The 22,617-nt window shown below is 53.6% G+C and overlaps 3 protein-coding genes across 6 annotated transcripts in view; 1 reads left to right on the top strand and 2 right to left on the bottom strand.

Annotated features, from left to right (window-relative positions):
- Window positions 1-9,309, top strand: part of FAM168A (family with sequence similarity 168 member A) — a 127,719-nt gene extending 118,410 nt beyond the window's left edge. For 2 of the 4 annotated variants that reach the window (XM_058833392.1, XM_058833474.1), the window contains 5 exons: window positions 3,276-3,401; window positions 5,633-5,775; window positions 6,869-7,043; window positions 8,391-8,520; window positions 9,217-9,309. In XM_058833392.1, coding sequence (XP_058689375.1) covers window positions 3,276-3,401; window positions 5,633-5,775; window positions 6,869-7,043; window positions 8,391-8,503 — 557 coding nt within the window. In that variant the 3' untranslated portion in view covers window positions 8,504-8,520; window positions 9,217-9,309. The remainder of the gene's footprint in view (window positions 1-3,275; window positions 3,402-5,632; window positions 5,776-6,868; window positions 7,044-8,390; window positions 8,521-9,216) is intronic. The other 2 variants (XM_058833554.1, XM_058833628.1) reach the window with 1 other exon arrangement.
- A 4,300-nt stretch (window positions 9,310-13,609) lies between these two features.
- On the bottom strand, window positions 13,610-20,984 carry RELT (RELT TNF receptor). Its single transcript, XM_058843000.1, has 12 exons — window positions 20,956-20,984; window positions 20,436-20,615; window positions 17,638-17,695; window positions 17,186-17,275; window positions 16,957-17,111; window positions 16,789-16,874; window positions 16,310-16,543; window positions 16,059-16,139; window positions 15,889-15,970; window positions 15,624-15,809; window positions 15,428-15,551; window positions 13,610-14,832 (listed from the first exon to the last, which is right to left on the bottom strand). Exons 1-11 carry the CDS (start codon window positions 20,982-20,984, stop codon window positions 15,464-15,466), a joined length of 1,269 nt encoding a protein of 422 aa, XP_058698983.1. The 3' UTR covers window positions 13,610-14,832; window positions 15,428-15,463.
- Window positions 20,901-22,617, bottom strand: part of ARHGEF17 (Rho guanine nucleotide exchange factor 17) — a 31,185-nt gene continuing 29,468 nt past the window's right edge. Inside the window, exon 21 of the mRNA XM_058833263.1 lies at window positions 20,901-22,336. Coding sequence (XP_058689246.1) covers window positions 22,146-22,336 — 191 coding nt within the window. The 3' untranslated portion in view covers window positions 20,901-22,145. The remainder of the gene's footprint in view (window positions 22,337-22,617) is intronic.

Below are 22,617 nucleotides of genomic sequence, written 5' to 3'. Positions count from 1 at the left end.
GGAGCTGCTGTCACACAGGAGGCTGGAAAAAACCTGGAGTGTTCCTGGTGTCCTTCAAACACACTGGGAATCAGCTTGGGGGTTAAAATCGTGGACTTCTGAAAAGGCAGACTAATTCTAAATATGTTTTAAGGCATTTTAGACATTGAGTCTAAAAAAGAAAGAGATGCTGCATGTTCTCAGCAGAATTACTGCTCCTGGACATCCCATCCATGGACAAGGACCTGTCCCAAAGCTCTCGGGCTGAGAAGGAGATGGTACCTGCTGGCAGAAATCCCTCCAGCTCATCAAAGAGCAATCACAAACCAAGGGTTCATCTGATTCTCCATATGGAGATTAACCAGGGAAAGGTGCCCCTCACCTTTATACTGCTTGGAATAGAGGTTGGAAAGGGTGGGAAGAGCTTGTGGTTTCTGGATTCTTGGGATGTAACTGCAAGCAAGGCCTGTTGAATGGAACCATCCTGTCCCAGCTTGATCATCCTCCCTGCTCCTGCTCACTCTCAGATGTCTCTTGCCTCAAACCTCATGAATTTTGCTGGATTCTGTGCAAAGTCTTGGCAGGAGATCAATCCCTGAGTGGAGATAATTCCGGTTTTCAAATCCCATGCGCTTTTGTCCCCAGTGCTCTCCAGACACCCCCTGACTCTTCACTGGGAGTCAGCGATGCTCATGGTTGTTCCCAAAATCCTGGGATCCATGTGGAAAATTAAATGATGTAGTGACCTAAGTTTTGTAACAGCATCAGAAGGAAACAAGGAGAGGAACTTGGAGAAGTCTGGAGTCCTCTTGGGTCCTCCAGTCCTCCAGTGAGGAAAGGGAAATGGTAACTGGAGCCAGTCTTGATTTCTCCTTCTCCCAGTGCCATGTTTCTAGTGGATATTTACTGGTGTTTGAGCCCAAAAGGTATTAAATTATTCCCCAGATTATTCCAGAGGAACCCTACAAGCAAGGGCACGAATAGTACTGGATGATCCTTGTTGATCCCTCCTAGCTCAGGATGTTCTGTGATTCTATCAATTTCTTTCCATTCCACTTCAAATTCCTGCCTTGTGTTATTTTCTTGCTGCATTTTCCCACTGTTTATAGAGGGAGGCAAAGGCAAGGCAAAACACCAGCATTGCAAACCCATGCTTGCGATAAGCCTGTTTTTTAGGACACTGTTCTTAAAAAATCCCTTTCAAGTTTGCAAAATGAGCATCTAAAATCACTCTGCTGCAGAGACACAATTAAAAAAAAATAAAATTATGTACGTCTTCATTAAGCCTGGTGCATGTTCCCTCGCAGGCATTCTGTCTTCCTCATGGTTGCTTTGTTTTGAGTTCTTTCATTAAAGCCTCCCTTTTTATTTTCCTGAAAGTAGGACACACACTTTGCTCGTGGAGGCTGGCTGAGGTTGGAGCTGTGTTTATTAATAATGCAGGGCAAAAGTAATGGCTTTGCAGTAGTGCCCTTACAGAGCAGAACTAAAATCAGCCCCAGAAATTAGGGATCTGTGTGGGAATGTCGTGGGACAGGATGGAGGCTCCAATCCTCCCTTCCTGCTTCTGGATCCTGCCAGGAGGAAAGGCTGCTTCGGAGAAGAAAGTTGGGGCATCAGCAGCGCTCTGAGCCATCCTCTAGAGGTGCCCACCAACTCTTTGGGCACACCAGTGGGCCCCCTAAGGGGTGTCTTGGGCTCTGGAGAGGTGATTATCCTGTGGTGCCTCACAAGGCATTCCAAGGATAAATGCTCCAATGCTTTTGAGGCACTCGGGCACGGGACTGCCTGGGGAATTAAGCTTATTGCAAACTTTGTTCAGGGCTGGAGGCTGTATCCATCACAAATGAGGTTGTCAGAGGGAAGCAAGATATCCTACAATGGCTTGAAAGGGTTGATATTTTCTGTCTTTTCCATTTAAAATATATCCTGAACATTCCCACCTCATCTAAAGGTCCTGTCTGGAAAACAGAGCAGTCCCAGTGGTGCAGAGACCCACAGCTCACACTATTTCCTCAGTTCCCACTGGTTGATTTGCTAGGGATTAAACTGATAATGGATAAAAACTCTTAATTTTATTTATTTTTAGGTGAGAGGATAAACCAAATCCAGAAGACTCTGGTTGGAGGTAGCCCGTAAATTATATTAGATAGTCATGGCTGGATTGTGAATTATTGCAAAGGACCAGGAGGCGTTAATGTTCCTGGAAGCCTCTTTGATCCACCTTTTGTGTAGTTTTAAGTGATGGATTCTCTGAGGATCCATGATTTAATGAAGAACATCCAGAGCTATGGCAATCTCCCAGACATCTCCACCCAAATTGCCTTGATTTTGTGGCAGGTTTAATGTGGAGAGGGAAAACCACAGAGGAAGCATTCACGTAACATTGGAATGAACTGCCTCATCAGTCTCAGAGATTAAAACCTCTGTGAAATCCAGAGGCAAAAATGAATCTGATTCTGAATAAAAGCATAAGTGAAGGAGTGTTTCTGTCGCAGTGCTGGGAGTTGCTCTCCGGTGTGATGTTCCCGAGTGCAGCCTACCATGGAAAATAAAGCAAGGCAGCCTGGAAATCCTTAATAACTCCCAAACCTTTGGGAGAGGGCAGAGACTTGGAGCAGAAAATGATCAGTGGCTGAGCGGAGGAGAAATGGGGCTTGAATCTCTGACTTCCCACAAACCTCCTGGTTTTCTGTTGAAGGAGGAGGAGAAGGAAGGAGCAGGTTTCCACATCTCTAGCAGTAGAGCAGCATCCAGGTGGCTCTCACACCCATGAGGATCTCCCACAGCTGATGATGGCCAGTAAAGCAGCACTGTTGGGTGTCCTTCATACTCCACATTCCTGTCTGAGTCCAGGAGAGTCTCAGGAGGGTTTGGTGGACCAGCAGACCTGCAGCAGTGCTTCCCTGCACTCTCTGGGAGGTGGATTTCCATCCACGAGGATGTGTTGTGCTGCTGCGGGATGTGACCCCGGTGCCAATTCCTCCTCAGCCTCCTCAATCCCTCATTCCCAACTTCCAGCCCTGTGACACTCCACATTTACAGCTGCACCTTCAGAGAGGATTAATTCAGAGTCTGAGCAGATGTGGAGGGTGTGAAACATCTTTGCTCAGCCTTGGGACTCCAGGAAGATTTCCAAGCCCTGACCAAGGTGTGAAGTCCCTTCTGTGAGGCTCAGCACCTCACGGGTCAGAACTTGGGGGGAAGAGATTAGCAAGGTGATTCCAGTGTGACATAACTGTGGGAAGTTGTCTCTCATGGCTCTTTGTGACACCTCTTCTCTGTCTCCACTCAAGCCACACTTCTGATGAAGCAGGCCTGGCCTCAGACCTCCTCGTCCTGTGCCACCGAGGGCACCTTCCACCTCCCGGTGGACGCCGGCACCGAGAACAGAACCTACCAGGCTTCTTCTGCAGCATTCAGTAAATAAACCTTTTCTTCTGGGGTTTTACTGGGTTGGTTTGTGCCTGTTTGCCTCCCCTGCTGGGGGTTGATTTGTGGACGGGATTATTTGGCATCACAAAATCAAAGACAGGTTTAGGTTGGGAGGGATTTAAAGACCATCTTGTTCCAATCCCCATGGGCACCTTGCACTAGACCAGGTTGTTCCAAGCCCCATCCAACCTAGCTTTGATGGATTAAAACCATGAAGGATTGTGAAAAGGAGAGCACTGACCCTCCTGCTGCTCCTGCAGAGGAGGAATTCCAGTGGAGAAGGCGAAGCCTCTCTCTTAGCTGCGTGTTTGATCCCTGAGAGCAACCTGGGGTTGTTCACAGGTGTTTATCTCCAAAGGGACATCGTTCCCTATTCCCTTAAAACTGACAGAATTCCAAAATAAAGCCTGATCTTCAAGGAACACTGTTGAAACTCTCGCCTTGTAATGCAGGCTGGCTGAGCAGGAGCAGGGGGAGGAGATGTTTAGGGATCGCAGTCAGACAGGCTTTTCCAGTGCAGCCTTGTCATCTCATCCCTGAAGAGGATAAGTAGTGCCTCCAGGAGGGCTGATGAGCTCCCTGATAAACCTTGGGATGCTTTCCCTGGTATGTGGGGCATCCTCTGCCTGACTGTTTCCTGCTAAATCTGGGGCATGAGTGGTGTGGGGTTAGAGAGTTCCTCACCTTCCAGCTACTCCAGACTCCTTTTCTCCTACTAAATTAAATCAATTACACAGCAAGGTGAGAGGAAGAAATATATATTTTTTTTTTATTACTAAAAGAATTATTAAAAAAATAAATATTTTAAAAGCCTTTGGAAGACTTTCTCTTGGAAAAGGGATGTCCCTACCATTCCCTGGGGTAGAGGCTGTACACCAGGCGTGGTCCAGCCCTCAGAGCATCTCTGGCGCCTCCTCTGCACTGGTTCCAGCAGCTCCACATCCTTCTGCTGTTTGCCTCAGGGTTGGAGGCAGCTCTCCCTCCTGAGGGAGGCAGAGGGGCAGAATCTGGATGTGGACATCCAGTCAGTTCCTTGCCCAGCTGAGGAATCTTGCTTGTGGAGAACCCTGGAAACAAGAGGCGATGGCAACACAGAACTCCCCACTGAGCTCTTCCCCCCCCTGCCCTCCACCCCAAGTAGCCTTTTAAAGAAAAACATTTCTGTGCAATCCAGGGCACTTGTGAGCTGCAGGATCAATAAGGCTGAGATTTCTCGAGTGACATGAGGGATTTAATCAGCAATTTTAATAGAAGCCGGAGCTTAAAGGCTCGCTGCTGCTGAACCACAGAGTGGCAGCAGCACGGGCCACGCCAGCCTAATCCTAATAAGGTGTTAGTCATAATTAGGTTTTAAAATTATCTGCCAGACAGAGAGGAGCCTCCATCATCTTGTGTCAGTAAACCTTGATTTCACATTGTTTTAGCTGCAGGTTGTTCTGTTTTTTCCCCAGTTTATAAACAGCAGATTACATCTGCCTGGGTTATTATGTTTAATACCTTTTTAATACAGAAGATAAATTGTCTGTAATTCATCAGTCGGGAAACCACTGCAAGGTTTGATATTCCACGTGGTGAAACCACACAGGCTTGAGCAGGTCCACACCTCTAGACAGCCCTCAGAAATTAAGTGTGATGCTGAGAACTGGCAGCCTCTGAGGTCTTTGAAAAAAACTAGTTCAGAATAGAGAAAAAAAATCCATTAGATGGAAAAACAGGAGGTTGGTTGGTCTGTGAGTGATGTTGGGTTCCTGGAGGAGTCCTGATGGAGAAGGCTCCACTCCTGCACTGATCAATATTTCAAACCTTCTCCACTTCTCATTTAAAGACGGTTGCTCTCCTGCTAATGTGAGTGAGGAAAAGAGTCACAGCTATTCCCCTTGTTAATTAACACCTATTTTTCCAATCTGCGGTAATCAGGAGGGGGTGAGATGTTGTTTGGGAGCTCCTAAAAGCTCCGTGTGTTCTTCACACTGTTTCAGTGCTTGGAGGATGATGTGGGATATTAGACTTGAAATCTTGGCCTCTAATTACTGAACACTGATGGAGTAAATAAGGTAAATATATTTGAGTGTTTTGGCTGGGCTGAGCCTTGACTTCTCCTCTCCATCCCACACAGTCTTGAGGACCCATTTGCTCACGGGATGGTTTCTCCCAGCCCTCCTGCCAGCCCTGAGCAGCTGTTCCAGGTCCTGACTGGGACCCCTCTTGTCTCTGGCAGGGTACACTGCGGGGACTCCCTACAAGGTCCCACCGACCCAGAGTAACAACGCCCCTCCTCCCTACTCGCCGTCTCCGAACCCGTACCAAACCGCGATGTACCCCATCAGAAGTGCCTACCCACAGCAGAACCTGTACACCCAGGTAGGTGCCACCTCCTGTCCCCTCAGCCACCCCCAATCCACCTGAGCTTCCTGCAGCCCTCTCAGGGCCAAGCGGCTCCATATCGGTGGGTTGGAGGTGCCGATACCACCTTGACATCCCTTCCCACTGAAAATCCTGAGCTGCTCAGAGAAATGTGGCCCTACAACTTCCCTGGCTTTTCTTCTCCTCTTTAATGTTGAATAACCAACTTTTCCAGCAGCTGCAATCTCATGGAGGGATTTCCCTGTGCCTTGCTGGGACTGGAGCATCTTGCTGATCCACTGTCACCAGGAACTGCATAAACCATTGGGGTCCAACCCACCCCTGCACACTCCAGTCCCAGCCACAGACTCTGCCATTTGTCCTGTGAACCTTTGTAGCTCCTGAAAGAAAGCGATGGAGTAGTTGCCCTGCACCTCCTTCTCCCCTTAATCCTGACCTTCAGAGGTTCTCTAATGGCTTTCAGTGATGCACAGTAAAATCTCCCTTTTGCTGATTCAAATCCTTGTTTTCTTTCTTCCCGTGCCTGGTTTGCAGGTCCTGACAGTGTTGCTGCCTGTCCTGGGGAAATCAGTTCTCTCCCTCCTGCATCTCCTCATTTCAGGCCCTTCATTACTTTGCATGTGAAGCTTCTTTTGTTAGCTCCTTTTATCCCCATGCATCCTTCTCCTCTTGTTTCAAAACCCTGTGAGTCTTGGCAGCTTGGATTTTGGAACCCTGTTGGAAACCCAAGAAAATGACACAATTCCTGGACCCTCAAGTACCTTGGGATCATCCAGGAACCATGGCTCATCCTTTTCTTCCATCTCTCGTTCCTTTTCTACACCAGCAGCCGTTTGCATCCAGGCCCTGTTTCATCCCATCAAAGGGAGGCAGCACAGTTTGTCCTGGATGGATTGACTCTTTGTTGATTCCCTCCTCATCCATTCCACATACCACAGGTTCAGGTCTCCAGGCACAGGAGCTCATCCATGGGAAGCACCAGCCAGGAGCCCTTGGGCAGCGCTTGGATTAGAGAACCGAGGAATGGTTAGGTCAGGAAAATAAACCTGCAGTGACAATGGGATTGTTTTTTTTCCCCCTTCTCCAACAGGGAGCTTATTACACCCAGCCCGTGTACGCGGCCCAGCCTCACGTCATCCACCACACCACGGTGGTGCAGCCCAACAGCATCCCCTCGGCCATCTATCCGGCCCCGGTGGCCGCGCCCCGCACCAACGGCGTGGCCATGGGCATGGTTGCTGGCACCACCATGGCAATGTCAGCAGGTAAGGAGGGAACCCTTCCCGTGCTCTGAGGCCTGCACAAGAAATTCACCGTGCATCCCAAGTGCTGCCTCAGCCTTGCACAGTTCACCTACTGCTTTTGCTTGCTGGTTACTGCTCCTTTGCAGGCAAAAATGCAGGAATTTGCCCCAAATCCTGGTCTGACTCAGCAGAGGAGACCTTTGGTTTGGCTCACTCTTGCATCCTTATATTATTCTGTATCCTTAAATATATTGTTCTTTCCACTGTCTGTTCCATAAGTGAAGGAATAACCAGGTTGGTCCATCCTCAAATAGTTGTATTTTGCTCAAGATCTTTTTTTAAGACACTTATGGTCATGTTTTCGTTTGACAAAATGAATGTTAGCCTTGTTTTATCTATCCCAGTTCCTCTGCATTTTATGTGCAGATCCTAACTGCAATTAACTGATAGTACATTAAGTAAGATAGGGGCTGGTTTTATTTTTTCCAAAGCCTTTCTTTTTCTCCTTAACAATTCTTAGGATTGTACATTGAATTATGCCAAGAAATGCATCATTCATCCTTTTGCATCTGCACTAGCTGTGAAGTAGGAGTCTGTAATGGGACACAATCCCTATTCCAAAGCAGAGATATTGCAGCCTGGATGTGACAAGAACCACTCTGAGAGATTTACTATTGCTTATATTGAGAAGTGGATAAATGTAATTAATGCACGTGGGATGTGTTAGAATTTCATTAATAACATTTATAGAGAGATACCCAGAAACTGAGAATTTGGTTTGAGCACCCAGTTGCTCCCAGGATAGAGTAGTCCAGGGCTGTGTTCTCTCTTCCCATGAGGGCACTGTGCAAATTTTTACCTAAAATCCCTCTGCTGACTGGCTGCAGACTTTAAAAAAGGTTCATTTTAATTTTCCCTGGAGATCTGTTGGGTTTTTTCCTCATCTCCCTTTGCATCCCCCATCCCTTCCAGTTTGTTTCAGATCTGTGCAGTAATTTGCCCTCCCAGTTTAGCCCAGTTTCAGGAGGTAGATGCCAGCAGGTTGTAGCCAGCTCTGTTTCTGCTCTTTAGGAACAAGGAACACTGGAAAAAAACAAGGAGAACCCTTAAGGTTAAGGTCCAGAGGTAGCATGGAAAATCTGCTGGACCTTCAGGTGTTATTCTATTTGTGATTCTGGCTGATCCCAATCACGTGGCTCCAACGCCTTTGATTCAGGTTTGGCAGGCAGAAGAATCATCTGGGAAAAGGGAAGAGGGTAAAGGAGGCAGTGCTGCTGTTCCTGCCCCTCTGATGAGCACTGTACCCATGTACCTGTGTACTGTGCCACCTCCTCTGCCCTGTGACAAGTGTTCTCTATGTCCCTGCAGGAACCTTGTTGACCACCCCCCAACACACCGCCATCGGAGCACATCCAGTGTCCGTGCCAACGTACAGGGCTCAAGGAACCCCCACCTACAGCTACGTACCTCCACACTGGTAAACCACTGGCCAATCCATGTGAGTGCTGCCTGTTGCTCTGAACGAGCCTCCAAACCCATCCAGCCTGGCCTTGCACACTTCAGGGATGGGGATTCTCTGGGCAGCCCGTGCCAAGGCCTCCCCACCCTCATAGGGAGGAATTGCTTCCCAATATCCCATCTAACCCTGCCCTCTGGCAGTCTGAAACCATTACCCCAGGCCTATCACTGCATTCCCTGACAAAGAGTCCCTCCCCATCTTTATGTCACTGGAATATTTCTTTTGCCCCTGCTGGGAGATCACACTGCCCATTAGCACCGGGGTTGCGTGCAGCTGCCTGTGTGTTCCTGTCATGCTCAGGATCCCATAAATCCCAGCTGCTTGTTCCTGGAGCCCTTGGCCCATCATGCCCAATTACCAGGACAGGCAGTTGATGGGAACACGATCCCGCCCCGGGGTTATCTAAAATCTCTCTGTGCCACACAAATTATGCTGGGCTAATCCTGCCCCTGCCAAATTGGTGTGCAATTAGCAGGGAGCATCCCATCTGCATATTTGTAATCCTCTGCATTGGATAGCACCAGCGAGCTGCCGCTTTCCCAGCTCCCTCGCCTGAGAAATTGCTCACAGGGATGGTTAAATTCCATATGGATCAGCTCCACATGGTACAGGGGTGCAGAGAGGAGGAGAACATCCTTCTAACTCCCTACTTTTAATGTATTTGCTCTCTTCCAGATCTGGAGTCAAACATTGTATGCAACTACACAAGTCTTACATCGGTGCTGCAGCTGCTGAGCTGCAGCGCCTCGTCTGTTTGCAAGAACAAAAGAAAAAAAAAAAAGTGCAAGGGTCACTTTATGCATTCTTTAGTGGTTTTTGTAAAAGCTGCTTTTTCTAATCTTCTGCCTCTTTTTTTCCCCCCTTCCTCCCCCTCCCACACAAATTGTGTAACACACATACTGACACTGAGCAATAGTCAAGTTCTCTCTTCGGTCCTATCATTTGAAAGCTCAGAATCTTCACTTTTCCAGCATTGCCCAGCCGAGTGGTGCAAAGATCCCCCCACTTCTTGTTCGTTTGGGTTCTTTTTGTTATTTTTCTGTTGTCGTTGTTGTTGACAAGAGCCTAGATTTTTTTTGGCTAGTAAGAGTGGTTGATGTTCAGGGTACTATGTGAAAAGCACAGCGCTGGTAGGCAGGCTTATTCCGATTTGGTTTGGGTATTTTTAGTTGAAGAATATAAATTATTCAATCTTCCATAACATATTACAAGAAAATTGGTGTCTTCCAGATAGCTGTCGTGATAGATTATAAATGCATTATCTGCAGTGGAATTCTGAACTCATCCCTTCTTTTTGTAGGAGTAAGAGAATATAAATATAATTAGCGACGTAACACACTTGTCTTAGGAAGCACGAGGACTGGTCACCAGCGGGTCTTTGGTCTGCTTTTTCCAACTGGGCAAACGGATCGTGGGTGATGGGAAGGGAGCAGCAGGAAGACGTGTGCCCTGGGAGCATCTTGAACCTCTTGGGAAAATGGGATGCTCCCCCTCAGCCACGTCCTGGGGCAGCATGAGGAAAAAGGTGGCTCCTTCCTTGTGTGGCTGCTGTTTGCAGGCAGAGATGTGCTGGGCAGCTGCTGAGGGAAGCAAGGAGATGTCCAAAGGTTGGGCTGAAGAGCTTCTCCAGGTTCAAGGGTTGATCTGGAGAGCTTCTCTCAGTTTAAGGTTTAGTCTGAAGAGCTCCTCCAGGTTTGGGGTTTGGTCTGAAGAGCTTTTCCTGGGTTAGGGTTTGGTCTGAGCAGCTCCTCCAGGTTCAGGGTTTGGTCTGAAGGGCTTCTCCAGAGTATGGTGGTGTGGGAAAAGAGGGCGTCTGGTTGATGGAGATGAGTATTCAAGGCAGGGCGAGGGGAAGATGGGTGGCTTCACCTTGCACCTATGGTGTTGGCAAGGCTGAGACCAAACCGTGCTGCCTCGGGGGCAGTTGAGGTGTCCTCCTCCCACTCTTTGGGTTACAGCTCCAAGACTCCCAGGAGAAACATTCATCCAAGCACAAATACCAGCACCACAGAGAAAGGCCAGGGAGGGGGATGATGTCTGGCTGCTCTGCTTGGAAAAGTGGGAGAGGAGGAAGCAATAGCAATAAACACGTCGCCTTCTTCACGGGAAGGCACCTGAGGTGACAGCAGGGAAGGTGATCCACAGTTGGCAAGGACCAGGATGGAGGACACTGGGCACGCAGAGGCTGTGGGCATCTGGGTTGTTTCGGGGGGGTTTGGCTTACCTGGGGACACGGGGACAGGAAGCTGGTGACATCCTCCCTTGGGGTGTCCAAGTAGAGCAATAAGTTGTCTTGAGAGCAGCAGAGGCAGTTTGGATTTGCAGACAATGCTTATGGCCAGTTTGTTTTTAAGTCCTTATCACTAAACCCAGCATAGAAACAAGGTTTTTGGGATTTTATTGGTTTTTTTAAGACAAAGCTTGGTTGGGTTTTGATTTTTGCCTCAAGTGTGCCAAAAGTGTTCCACACTCTCGCTGGTGTCTCCCAGCTTGGCTTCTGCTGCCACTGGGAGGAGCTCCTGGAGCTCCTTCCCTTGAGCAGGGGCCAGGTGGGGAGTAAAAAGCCTAGGGATCCCAGGAGGACTTTCCCTCCCACTGGTTGGTCCCAGGTGGTTTGTCGGGTTGGGTGTTGGCATGGGCACTTCTGTTTGGGGGTCATTTGGTTGATTCTGCTGGTTTTGAAGGAAATTAGAGCAAAGCTCTGGTTGACCTTCTCAGCCTCAAGGGGAACAAAGTGGAGGAAGACTGGACACCAGTGCTGTGGGATGGGGAAGGGGCATCCTTGGGCCTGTACCCGCACACTTCGGGTTGGTATAGAGGGAAAGGAGAAGGAAAAAAGAGAAAAAGAGCCAATAATCAGTGGTTTCCCCATTTGGCTTGGCAAAGCCAAGGATTAGTAAAGAGCAACAGGACCTTGGGAAACAACAACCACCACATCATCCTTCCACTGTGTGTAGCACATTGCAGTTAAACCTGGGCCAAAAAATCCCCAGTAGATCCTAAGAATTGAAGACTTCTGAGATGCCCTTTTTTCCCCTCTCATGTTGACTTTGTGTTACATACCAGGAGCTGTCTGTCAGCATTGAGTCAGGTCTCCCAGCATAATGGCTCTCTGGTTTGTGGGGTCCAACGAGCTTTGGGATCCCAGCCTGGGCTCTGCAAACAACCTTTCCCAGCAGACACCATCCCACCACTGTCCCAGACACCCTGCACCACTTTAGGAACAACTCCTAAAATTTTGGTGTGGAAAGGAGATGTTGGGCTTTCTCCTGGAAGGAAAATAAAACATTAAAGATGGGGGAGAAAACCCTGGGAGTTGAGTGTGGTGGATCATCCAATGTTCTCACTGATGAGACCTGACACGGGCAGTTGGGTTTTAATTCCTTTGCTTGGATCAATAGCAGGTTCAGTGCTCTTCATCCCATTTTTCCCAGGCAGAAATACTCATTAACCAAAGTGTGGAGAGGCGAAATATTTGCCACCTGTTGGGTCAGAGGCTTTTGTGAGGACATTTGGTAACCAGCCTTGAGCCACTGTGTGGAACCGGGGCCACCACATGGCTCTGGGGCCACCACACGGTGCCAGGCTTGGGTAGCTCCTTCCCAAGGTGGCTTCATGGGGCTGTGGTGATGGGGAGATGCTCCCTGCCCTTTCCTTCATCCCAAGTCCTTCCCTTGGTCAAGTCATGGCTTAAGTGAGGGTTCTGGGAAGGTCACAGTGGGGGACACTGGTGGGGACCACCAGCTTCTCAAACATTTAATTCCAGCAAAGCTTTGCTGATGTTGGTTAAGGAGAAGGGTTTTCCACAGTGAAGGATCACACCAGGCATTAGTGGGGAAGAGCAGGAGGGCTTAAACCATCCTTAGCAGCCACTGAAGTGTCCAAGGTTAAAATTCCAGCTAAAGAGGAGGGAAAATAACTCCAAACCATTAAACCATCCCTGCTCTTACCTTTACTTCAAAACACAAGCTGCGATGCAAGATTTGGGGGGAAAATAGGATTTTAGTGGTAGTGGTGACCCCCCAAACCCCAGGGGCCCCTTGAAGCCTGAGGCCATCATGCCTCCAAGTGGCTGGACCCTCTGGCAAGGATTTGCTCCTGTATTTTATGAATAATAAATCTCTCAGTTCAGCATTGTTGCAGCTCTGGGATGTAATTCCCAGGAAATGTTATTTAAGGAGCTTGTTTTAATGAGGAATGTTCAGAGCATCAGGTTTTCCTCCAGCCTCCCTCTGAATCTGGTCTTTCCCAGAGAGACCCTCCTGACCCTTGGCCATCCCCTCCCGCATCCCCACAGGGATTGTGGGATGGTGTAGTTCCCAGCTGGAGGGCATGAAATGAGATCCTGGTTTTTTAGGGGGGTGGAAAACAACATTTGAGGCTTTATTTTTGGTTAAATCCAACCAGCCAACAATAGCAATAAGAGCTGCTGGATACCCATAAATCCAGGTATTTTTGGTTTGAGCTTTTTTTTAAACTGCCAATATTTTCAGGCCCTCCAACTCTCGTCCCCAAACTGTGGTGACCCTCTGGCCATCTTCCCTTCGCTTTGCTCCTGAGCCAGGATCAGCCTCCAAATATTTTCTCTGCTGTGTGTTAGCATTCCCATAGGGAAAAAAGGAAAATAAAGCCTGTGACAGAGCTTGGGAGGGAGGAAATCTTGGAAAAGGCATTTCTGTGGCATGTTGCACCATGGCACTTGGAGATTCTATGGCAATCAGGTAAAAGAACTTGTGGAAATGTTTGCAGGGTAGGAATAGCAAAATATGTAGTTTGACAGCAGCGATTCCCGTTTGGAAATGCTCGATTGTGCTGCTTATAGGGAATAATCTTGATACAACATGGCCACCTGCAGCCTCCCTGCATCCTCCTGCAAGGAGCTGGGAGATGGAATTTTCCTGGGGGCAAAGGGGTTCAGGATCAGGGGAGGGATTTGTAGGGAAGCATGGCAAGGTTCAGGATCACACCCCAACCCTCCTGTTCCCACAACACGGCCTCAACCCACACCAGGCTCCCACCCCTCTTTCTATGTAATTTTAAAGTAATTTAGACCGCCAGACCGGCTCATTTTTAAGTATTATTGGACCTCTTAAATAAAAATAGATACCAAAAAAAATATTCCCTAAAAAAACAACAACAAAAAATTAAACCCAAGAGTAACCACGTCTTCCAAGTCTACATCTCACAGGTGTGTAGGGAACATGGCCTTGGACTGATGCCCTGGAGAGCCCCACAGCCTCAGTTTGTCCATCTGACATGTAAATTTGGGGTTATTTTCCTGTTTGTTTTCTGTTCTGGTTTTGGTTCTGAAGATCAGGTCGTGATCTCCCTGAGAGATTTCAGCCAAGAGTTTGTAACTGTACGATATTTACTGTAAGATGTAGAACATTCGATAACTATTAAAATGTTTCCAAAAAAAAAATTAAATAAATAAATAAAAGAGCCCGAGAGCGTTTGGTGGTTGGTTTTTTTGGCACGGTGATGTTGTGGAGAGGTGAAAGGGACCAGCCATAAACCCTTTTTTGGGTTGATGGTTGAGGTTGATGGTCTCCAACTTGTGTGGGTTATCCCGGTGATCCCAACATGGCCAAGCCACCGTGATCCCATAGAAGCAATTCCTATGGAAAGTGAAATGCGTGATCTTCACTGTGTGCTCCTGAACTGAGACTTTGGAGAGAGGATGGATGGATGGATAGATAGATGGATGGAAGGACGGATGGGTGGATGGATGGATGGATGGATGCAGGAGACCAGCCTTGCCCAGAGAAATCAATGCCCCAGCTGGGTTGTTGGGAAGAGGGGAGTCATTCCGTGATCCAGTGATTCATTATCCTGCGATGCTGAGTGCTGGCACCAGGTGATGGGGGGAAATGAGGAGTTCATGATGGTCCTGGAAAGTTCAACAGACCCAGAAGGTGACCATGGAATGGCATCCAGTGTCCTCTGTCCTTCCAGTGGTGCTGTGTTGTGGTATCATGGCTCCCAGAGACGATGATTCCTGTGGTCACCGCCGCCGGCATCGCAGCTCCTGAGTTACTGTCCCTCAGGCCACCATGCCGTGGCCACCACCAGGCCTCTGGGACAGAGAATCCTTCTCAGCAGCCGAGGGAGACGCTGGATTTGCTGTGCTGCTGTTGGACACCTCGGTGGCAGGGGCAGAGCTGCCACCTCCAGCACTCTGCAGCTCCGAGCGGGCCTGGCTTTCACACAATGCCTAGTGTCCTCCATCCCCTCCATGGGGTCTTTGTGGGTGTCACTGACCCCTGAGGCAGCCCCCAGGCCAGATGCCTGCTGTGGAGGACAAGGGATGGACCACAGGTGAGCCTGGATTGGCCCCTTTGCACCACCCAAGGTGGCAGGAGACAGCCAGTGTCACTCATCCATGGCTGTCACTACTCAACCCAGACCTCCCCTGGCCCAGCCTGAGGCCGTTCCCTCTCCTCCTGTTCCTGTTCCCCCCTGGCTGTCCCCTCCTGTCAGGGAGTTGTGCAGAGCCAGAAGGGCCCCCTGAGCCTCCTTTTCTCCAGGCTGAGCCCCTTTCCCAGCTCCCTCAGCCTCTCCTGGGGCTCCAGCCCCTTCCCAGCTCCGTTCCCTGCCCTGGACACACTCCAGCCCCTCACGGCAGGGCCCAGAGCTGGATGGTCACAGCAGCAGCGCTTCTGGAGGAGGGGCCGTGAGCCCGTGCAGCTGCCCATGAGTCAGGGAGCAGCCCCCGGCCGTGCCAGCCCGTGCCCGGCCCTGCCAGCACCCTGCAGCGAGGGACACCCCCTCCCTCCCGCCTCACTGTCCCCACACTGTGTCCCCACGGCGTTAATGCTCCGTTTTCCAGCCTTCAGAACCCCTTTCTCCAGGAAGGACCCCGGGGCTCCCCTGCACACGGCCTCACCTCGCGGGGGCCCTTGGTGCTGCTCCATCGCGGGGGTCACATCCCGCTGCCGGCGGGGAGGGGACCACGGAGGGGCTCAGCCCCCGCCTCGCTCCTCACCTCAGGGATCCGAGACACCCGGAACCTGTTGGGGAGCATCACGTCAGCCTGTCCCCCCTGCAGAGGGGACACACCCCGGGCGGCTGTCCCTGCTTACCTGCCGATGGAGAGGATGGTCACCTCGCTGGGATGAGCTCCGGCCTTGGGGACTTTGGTGGAACTGAGCGATGGCAGCGCCTCGGGCCACTTCTGGCCGCAGCGGGCACACGGGGCCGGTCCCTGCACCGTGTGCAGGTGCTGCTGGTGGTGGCAGGTGGGGGGAAACTGAGGCAGGAGGTGCAGCCTGGGGAGGGGGGAAATGCCATCAGCGTGGGGGTGGTCCCACCATGGGGGCCCTCAGTGCAGCCTTAGGGGACCCTTACTTATTGAGGGGGGCACAGCTCGGGGGCATCAGCTGCTGCCTCTGGTGCTCCTTCAGCAGCTCCTCCAGCGCCGCTGCATTCTCTGTGTGAGGGAGGACACCGAGGAGTTGGGGGTCACGGGGCTCTGGCCCAGGTCACCCCATCCTCCCCCTTCTCAGGGAGCCCCTGACCTTTCTTCTCAGTGATCAGCCGCACCAGCACCCCGATGGTGTCCTCATTGGCATCCTCCAGCTGGTAGATGGAGCTGGGACCTGGGAGCAGGAGTTAGGAAGTTAGGGAGAACTCGGTGATGGGCAATACGGCACCCCAAAGACAAGCAGGATGCCCTGGGACAAAGAGGACCAGAAACCACAGGAATGGGCTGAGGAAGATGAGCTGGGTGCAGGATCACCAAAGGTGTCACGGCACAACCAGGGCTCACCGGTGCTGCCGGGCTGGGGCTCCTTGCTGGCGGTGCAGTGATAACCCTTCTTCTTCAGCAGGTTGCAGACCAGGATTCCCAACAATCCCATGGCACAGAAGACCGGGACGATGGTCAGCACGGCTGCCTGTGCTGCTGCCGCCTCCTCCTCCTCCTCACCCAGCAGGGTCACCCGTGTCCCGTTGGCTCCCGGTGCCCGGCCCGGCGTTTCGGGGCTGCGGGCTCTCCGCCGGCCTGCGGGGAGGCGCAGGATCAGCCTCAGAGAGGGGCTTTGTTGCCATCAAACCCCTTTTCCCCAGGAGCCCCGCACCAGCACCGGACCCCAGGGAAGCAGAAGCCGCTCGTGTCGTGAGCTGAGGCATCCTCAGCTGGACATCGTGGCCCATCCCGGGGGAACACACCCTGTGGCATCCCCGGGCCGGCGCAAGCTCCTCCATCGCCCCCAGGTCTGGGGCGTCACCTCCGGCTCCAGCACCCACCTGGGCAGCCCGGGGTGCTGCGGGGAGCAGCGGCGCAGGGCAGGCACCGGCCCCGGGGCTCCCTCTCCCCTCCAGGGCTGTGAAACCTGCGGGGCGGGAGGGGAGGGTCAGGCCGCGACCCCCGAGCCCGGGCGGGGCTGGGGCTCAGCGTGCCCCGGCTGGGCTCACCCCGGCAGGCAGGCTCCGCACCGGCTGTCGCTCGCCGCTGTCCCCGCTGCCAGCAGGATCCTGTTCCCGGCGCGGCACCGGGTGTGAGCGGCGCAGGACGCGTCCCCCGGGGAGAAGGTGCCGGGGGGACAAGCTCGGCAGGTCCCCGCTGCATCCTGCGGTGAGAGAACGGGGGTGAGCTCCCGCCGCCTCCCTCCGGCTGCGGGTGCCGCAGGTGGGCACGGCTTACCCCGGTGGGCTCCTCTCCGGGCGGGCATCCCGCTGTCCCCTGCTCCGGGGCACTGCAGCTCCCGGCCCCCTGGGCAGCTCTGCTCAGCACCTGGGGAGGATCACAGCTCTCAGAGCCGGCTGCTGCAGCTGCCCCTGCCCGGCGCTGGCAGATGCCACCCTGTCACGGGTGGTGCCACTGCTGCCACCCAGCCAGTGGCCGGCCTTCTCCAGCGGTGTGAGGGATGTGAACTCACTGGATGCACTGTGATGGATGCAAACCCATGGCCGTGTCCAGCATGGGGATGGGATGGATGGGATCCATGGGATGGGATCCATGGGATGGGACGGGATCCATGGGATGGGATGGGACCCATGGGATCCATGGGATCCATGGGATGGGATGGATGGGATCCATGGGATGGGATGGATGGGATCCATGGGATGGGATGGGACGGACAAGGCCGTACTCACCCCCAGGACGGTGACAAGCCACCAGTGCATCCCGCTCCTCTTCATCACCCGGGGAGACCTGCCCAAGGGGGAACACCAGCGTCATCATCCAGGGAGAATCCCGCCGGAGGAGTAATTTGGGGGCCCTTTTTCTCCCCTCTGGGATGCTCCAAGGCATCTGCCTAAATAGCCCTACAGCAGTGGCCCTGACCATCCCCCAGAAAGTTTTCTTTAGAGATTTTATGGAATGCTCAGCATCACCCCTTCCCTTGGAGATCCCAGCTCCATCCCAAGCTGGAGAGGGACCAGCCTCAGCAGTGGAGTCACACCATTCATGCAAGGAGCAGATGATGCTAAACAAAGTTAAAGAAAGGTTTTTCCTGCTCCGGAGGAAATCCTTTTGCATCTGTCACAAGGAAATGAAGTCACCAAAAAAAAAAAAAAAATTAAAAATATTTAAATGAAAAATTGAACAAAACGAGGTGTTTCCCAGAGTCTCATCCCCCCTCTTTGGGCTCAGCAATTGGTTGTTAAAATTAAAATCTGTGCTGACAGCATAGGGGAAGGAAGGAAAAAATAAATAGTAACCCAAACCCGGATCCAGCCTCCACATGGAAATCCTGCCGCCTGCATGGAAATCCTGCCGCCCGCATGGAAATTCCCCCCCCGGTCGTCACGGTCCTGTGAAAGCCTCAGCAGAGCTTCATTACAGCCTGTGCCTGACGAGTTTCTCCTAATTAGTGGCCAGCACCACCCCGAGATGCAGCTAATTACACGTGAGGGGGGTCCTGGGGGTGTTGAGGTGGGTAGGGACACGACGGCAGAACCCAAAACGAGCATCCTCCAGTAGCTCCCAGTACAGGAGCACTCCAGGGTGCCAGCATGGAGCCGGCCAGCCCAGCTCCTGAACCCCCCCTGGGATTTGGGATGTGCCCCTCAAGAGCCCCAAGGGATGGCGGTACCCATGCAAGCTCTCCACCCTATAGGTCAATGAAACTGGAGTTTAAACCTAACGTGAAGCATTTTAATTCTCTGGGGCTGTGGAATTCAAGCACTCCAGGGACACACTAAGGTGACAGGAAGGTCCCGTTGTGGCTGAGGGACCAGGAGCATCCCGGCTCACCAGAGCATTCCAGATCCTGATAACTGGATCTGAACACCGCCAGGAGCAGGGCTAAAGCTGATTTGAGGCCAAGCTTCATCCAAGGATTAAGGACATCCCTCAGATGAACAAAACGCTGCCACAGGGATGCAGGAGTGCAGGAGTCAGAGGGTGCCAGCTCCTGGTTGGCACTGGAGCTTTGCCCAGGACTCAGCACCCACTTCTGGGGGCAGCTTGGGGCCATCCCAAGTGGGGATGGGGTATGCAGGCACAACTCCTCAGCTGGTGATGCTGGGAAGCCCAGCTGCCCTTACACACTCCTCAAACCGACAGAATTTACCCCTCCAAGAACCAGAGGAAACCAAAAAATAACCCCACCAGTGCCAGAGCTGGCTGCTTTTGGGGCCACTCCAAGCTCCAGCAGCCCGGTGCACCAATGCCGACACACCAGAAGAGGCGACTTGGTTTTGGAAACCTCCCCAAATCCCTCGGGATCACATGAGCCCTTTTTTCCCAGCCCCCCTTAATACGATCTGTAACCTAAAACTGCCCGCCGGGATTCCAGCGAGGGCTTCCCCTCCCTGTGGGGGAACAGGGTTTCAGCCGACGGCTCCTGCAGACAAACAGAGGGGAAAAAAGAGCAACTGTTCGGGAAAACTTTGGGGAACAGCTGCTGGAGACAGCCGCGGACAAGGAGGGGATTGTCCGGCAGATGGAGCGAAACTCGGCATTACCGCACCCCCGGGCCCCACCGGAGCTGTGGGAACAACCGAGCCGCCACCAAATCCCAGCGTTAAAGTCAATTGGTCCCGGGGGAAGCGCTGGGATGGCAGCGGCACGTCCCGGGGTACGCCGCAGCATCCCGCAGCATCTCCGGCCCTTTGGCTCGCAGCCCTGGGATTTTCCAGATCCAGCCAAAAAAAAAAAAAATAGAAAAAAAGGGGGAAAAAAACCCGACACGGCTTCTACCTCTTTTCCCAGGCAGCTGCTGCTGAGTATTCCTTAACCTACTTTTTCTCCTCTCCACCCTTTATTTTAACCTACTTTGGCGCTGCAGCAGCCGCAGCCTCCCGGACCCACGGGGCTCTCCCCTGCGCACCCCACTCCAGGCGGAGCTCCCCCAGTTCCCTGCTTTAGAGATAAGGCCGGGACAGAAACACCGCCCACCCCTTTTAGCGCAAAGCGGGGGGTCGAGCATCCCAAAAAAAACACCTGACCCCCCCTCCTCGCACAACCCAAAGCCGCAGAATCCCCAAGCCCGACGGCTCCGCGGGGGAAAACCCTTTGAGGGGGGATAACCCGAGCCCCCCGGGCGGAGGGGGGGGTCCCTGTGCCGGGGGTGTCCCTTACCTGTCCCCCCCGGGGCCGCCCCGCCGCTCGCGCCTCCTCCTTATGAATGAACCCGCGGGCGCGCGGCTCCGCAAGCCCCGCCCAGTTCTGTGACGTCACGCAAGGAGACCACGCCCCGCAGGGTCTGGTCACGCCCCCGGACCCCCCGCGGCAGCGCCACCTCCCGGCCACGTTGGGAATTGCGGGCGGGATTCGGGATGGGTTTCATCCCACCCCCGGGGGGGGTTTGGGGGGAAAACGGGAACAACCAGATCAGGGTGGGTTTTACCTGCCCAGCAGGAATTTAATGAAAACAAAAGTAGGGTTTTTTTCTTCCCCATGTGGGCTCGCAGGGGACACGCACGAGTGCTGCGCCCCCTTTCCTTACCCGTCCGACAGCGTACCCTGCCTTGTCCTTGTCCTCCTCCCCAGGGGACAGCTCTGTGGGGACAGCCGGTTGCCGTCAGGCCTGGTGTTCCTTCTGTTCCCTTCGGTTTTCCCCAGGGCGACCTGGGAAAACTCCGACTCCGGCTGTTTGTCCAGCCAGGGAGTGCCGCGTCCCAGAGCTCTGCGGCACGAGGGGAGCACATCCTGACATCCCCCGCGGGGTTATCCAGGACAGAACAACTGCACCCCGGCGGTGGAAACGGCTTCTTCCTCCCACCGGAGTCTTCACCACCAGTGGCACCAGCGGGTGACATTCCCAGCGACACCAGTGGGGGTGGGAGCCGTGCCCGTCCTCACCCTGTCCCTGCCACCCCATCCCGAGGTGAAGGATGAGACCACGCTGGGATCATTCTGGCACGGGTGACCTTTAATAACAAAGAGCCCCCAAGTGACCGAAATTCCCCCCCCTCCCCTTTCCCAAAATATCCTCATCATCCCAATTATAGCACACACCCACTCACCCCGCTGACGGACAGACGGATGGCTCCATGTGGGATGGCAGCATTCCTGTCACTCACCCAGCTGTGTGGGATTGGGGACACCCTGATTCATCCCTGCCACCACGGTTGTCACGTCTCCCATGGGGACAAACAGGGTGTCCCAATCTGGGAGCACTGATCTCGCCTGGATCCTGGGGTGAAAGCAGGAAAATGGCGAAAAAAGGGCAAATGGGGGAGGGTTGGTCCAGCACAGTCTCATTTTTAGGGTCCCCCACACTGTCACCCCACTTTAAAGGGTGACTGGTGTCTGGCAGGGAATGCGAAGATGATTGTTCTCCTCCAGAGATGCTTCAAACGGCAGCGGTGCCTTCATCCCACTTCCCAGGCTGCGAAATCCCACTGGGAATCACAGAGAAGGAGGGGGAGGACCCAAATTTCCTTCCCTCCTCCCCTCCATCAGCTTCCCCCCGCTTCCACCAGTGGGGTCAGGCTCTCCCTCGGGCGATGAACCGGGAAGTTTTAACCCCCTCAGCTCCCGAGTGCAGGGACTGGCAGTGCGGTGGTGATACCCCTGACCCCCGCAAACCCTCAAATAAATAAGGATGTTTATATATATATAATATATATATATATATTTAAAACAAACGAACAAACGAACAGAGCTGTCTGGGTGCTGGCGATGGAGCGAGCGGGTTAGCGGGAGGCCCGGGCCGGGGGGACACCGCGGGCGGATTGTCCCTGGGGTGGTCCCGCGGCGTGGCCGGGGGTCCCGGGGGCCGGGGGGGGTGACAGGGCCGGGCCCCCCCCGCCCCGTGAAGCAGGCACACACAAAACCGGAGAGCAAGGCAGGTTCCTGGCTGTCGGGCATCCCCCGGCCGGTCCCCAGGGATGCTCGGTAACGTCCTCCTCCTCCTCCTCTTCCTCCTCCTCCTCCTCCGCGCCTTCCCAAGCAAACCCCCGCCCCCTCCCCTTCTTCTGGAGGCCCCCGAAGCGCTGTGTGTCCCCCCCCGAGTCCAGTGCGGCGGCCGGGGGGACGGCGGGGGGACCGGGGCTCATCCCCCCCAACCCCGAGCACACAGAGAGCAGCCGGGTTGGAGATGAGAGGTGCTGGGGCGGGGGGCGGTGGGGAGGGGGCCGGGACCCCCCCTCTGCACACAGGGGGGCCAGCACCCCCTTTCCTGGCCGGGGCGGCCCGGGGGGGCCGCGGCTGGTCACGCTCTCCAGAGGAGGAGGTGGTTGGTGCTGTCGTCCCGGCCCACGGTCTCGCTGCTGCTGGTCAGCCGGAAATCCTCGTAGCCGTCCCCGCCGCTGATCACCAACATCTTGGGCTTGGACAGCGCCAGGCCGGGGGCACGCGGCCGGGACGGGTCCCTTTTCTCGGCCTCGCTCGGCTTCTCGGCCCCTGCCGAGCGCAGAACCCCAGATGCGGTCACCTGTGTACCTGCAACTCTGCTGCTCCCCGACAGCATCCCCCTGCATCACCTCCCCTGCAGCACCCCCCTGCAGCACCTCCCCTGCAGCACCTCCCCTGCAGCACCCCCCTGCAGCACCTCCCCTGCAGCACCCACCTGCAGCACCTCCCCTGCAGCACCTCCCCTGCAGCACCCCCCTGCAGCACCTCCCGTGCAGCACCTCACCTGCAGCACCCCACCATCAACCCTCGGCCACTTTCCCAGGCACCCC

This window comes from Poecile atricapillus, chromosome 1 (assembly GCF_030490865.1).
Source record: "Poecile atricapillus isolate bPoeAtr1 chromosome 1, bPoeAtr1.hap1, whole genome shotgun sequence".
NCBI lineage: Eukaryota > Metazoa > Chordata > Aves > Passeriformes > Paridae > Poecile > Poecile atricapillus.
Note: the sequence above shows the minus strand (reverse complement) of the source record. Positions and strands in the feature narration are given on the sequence as shown.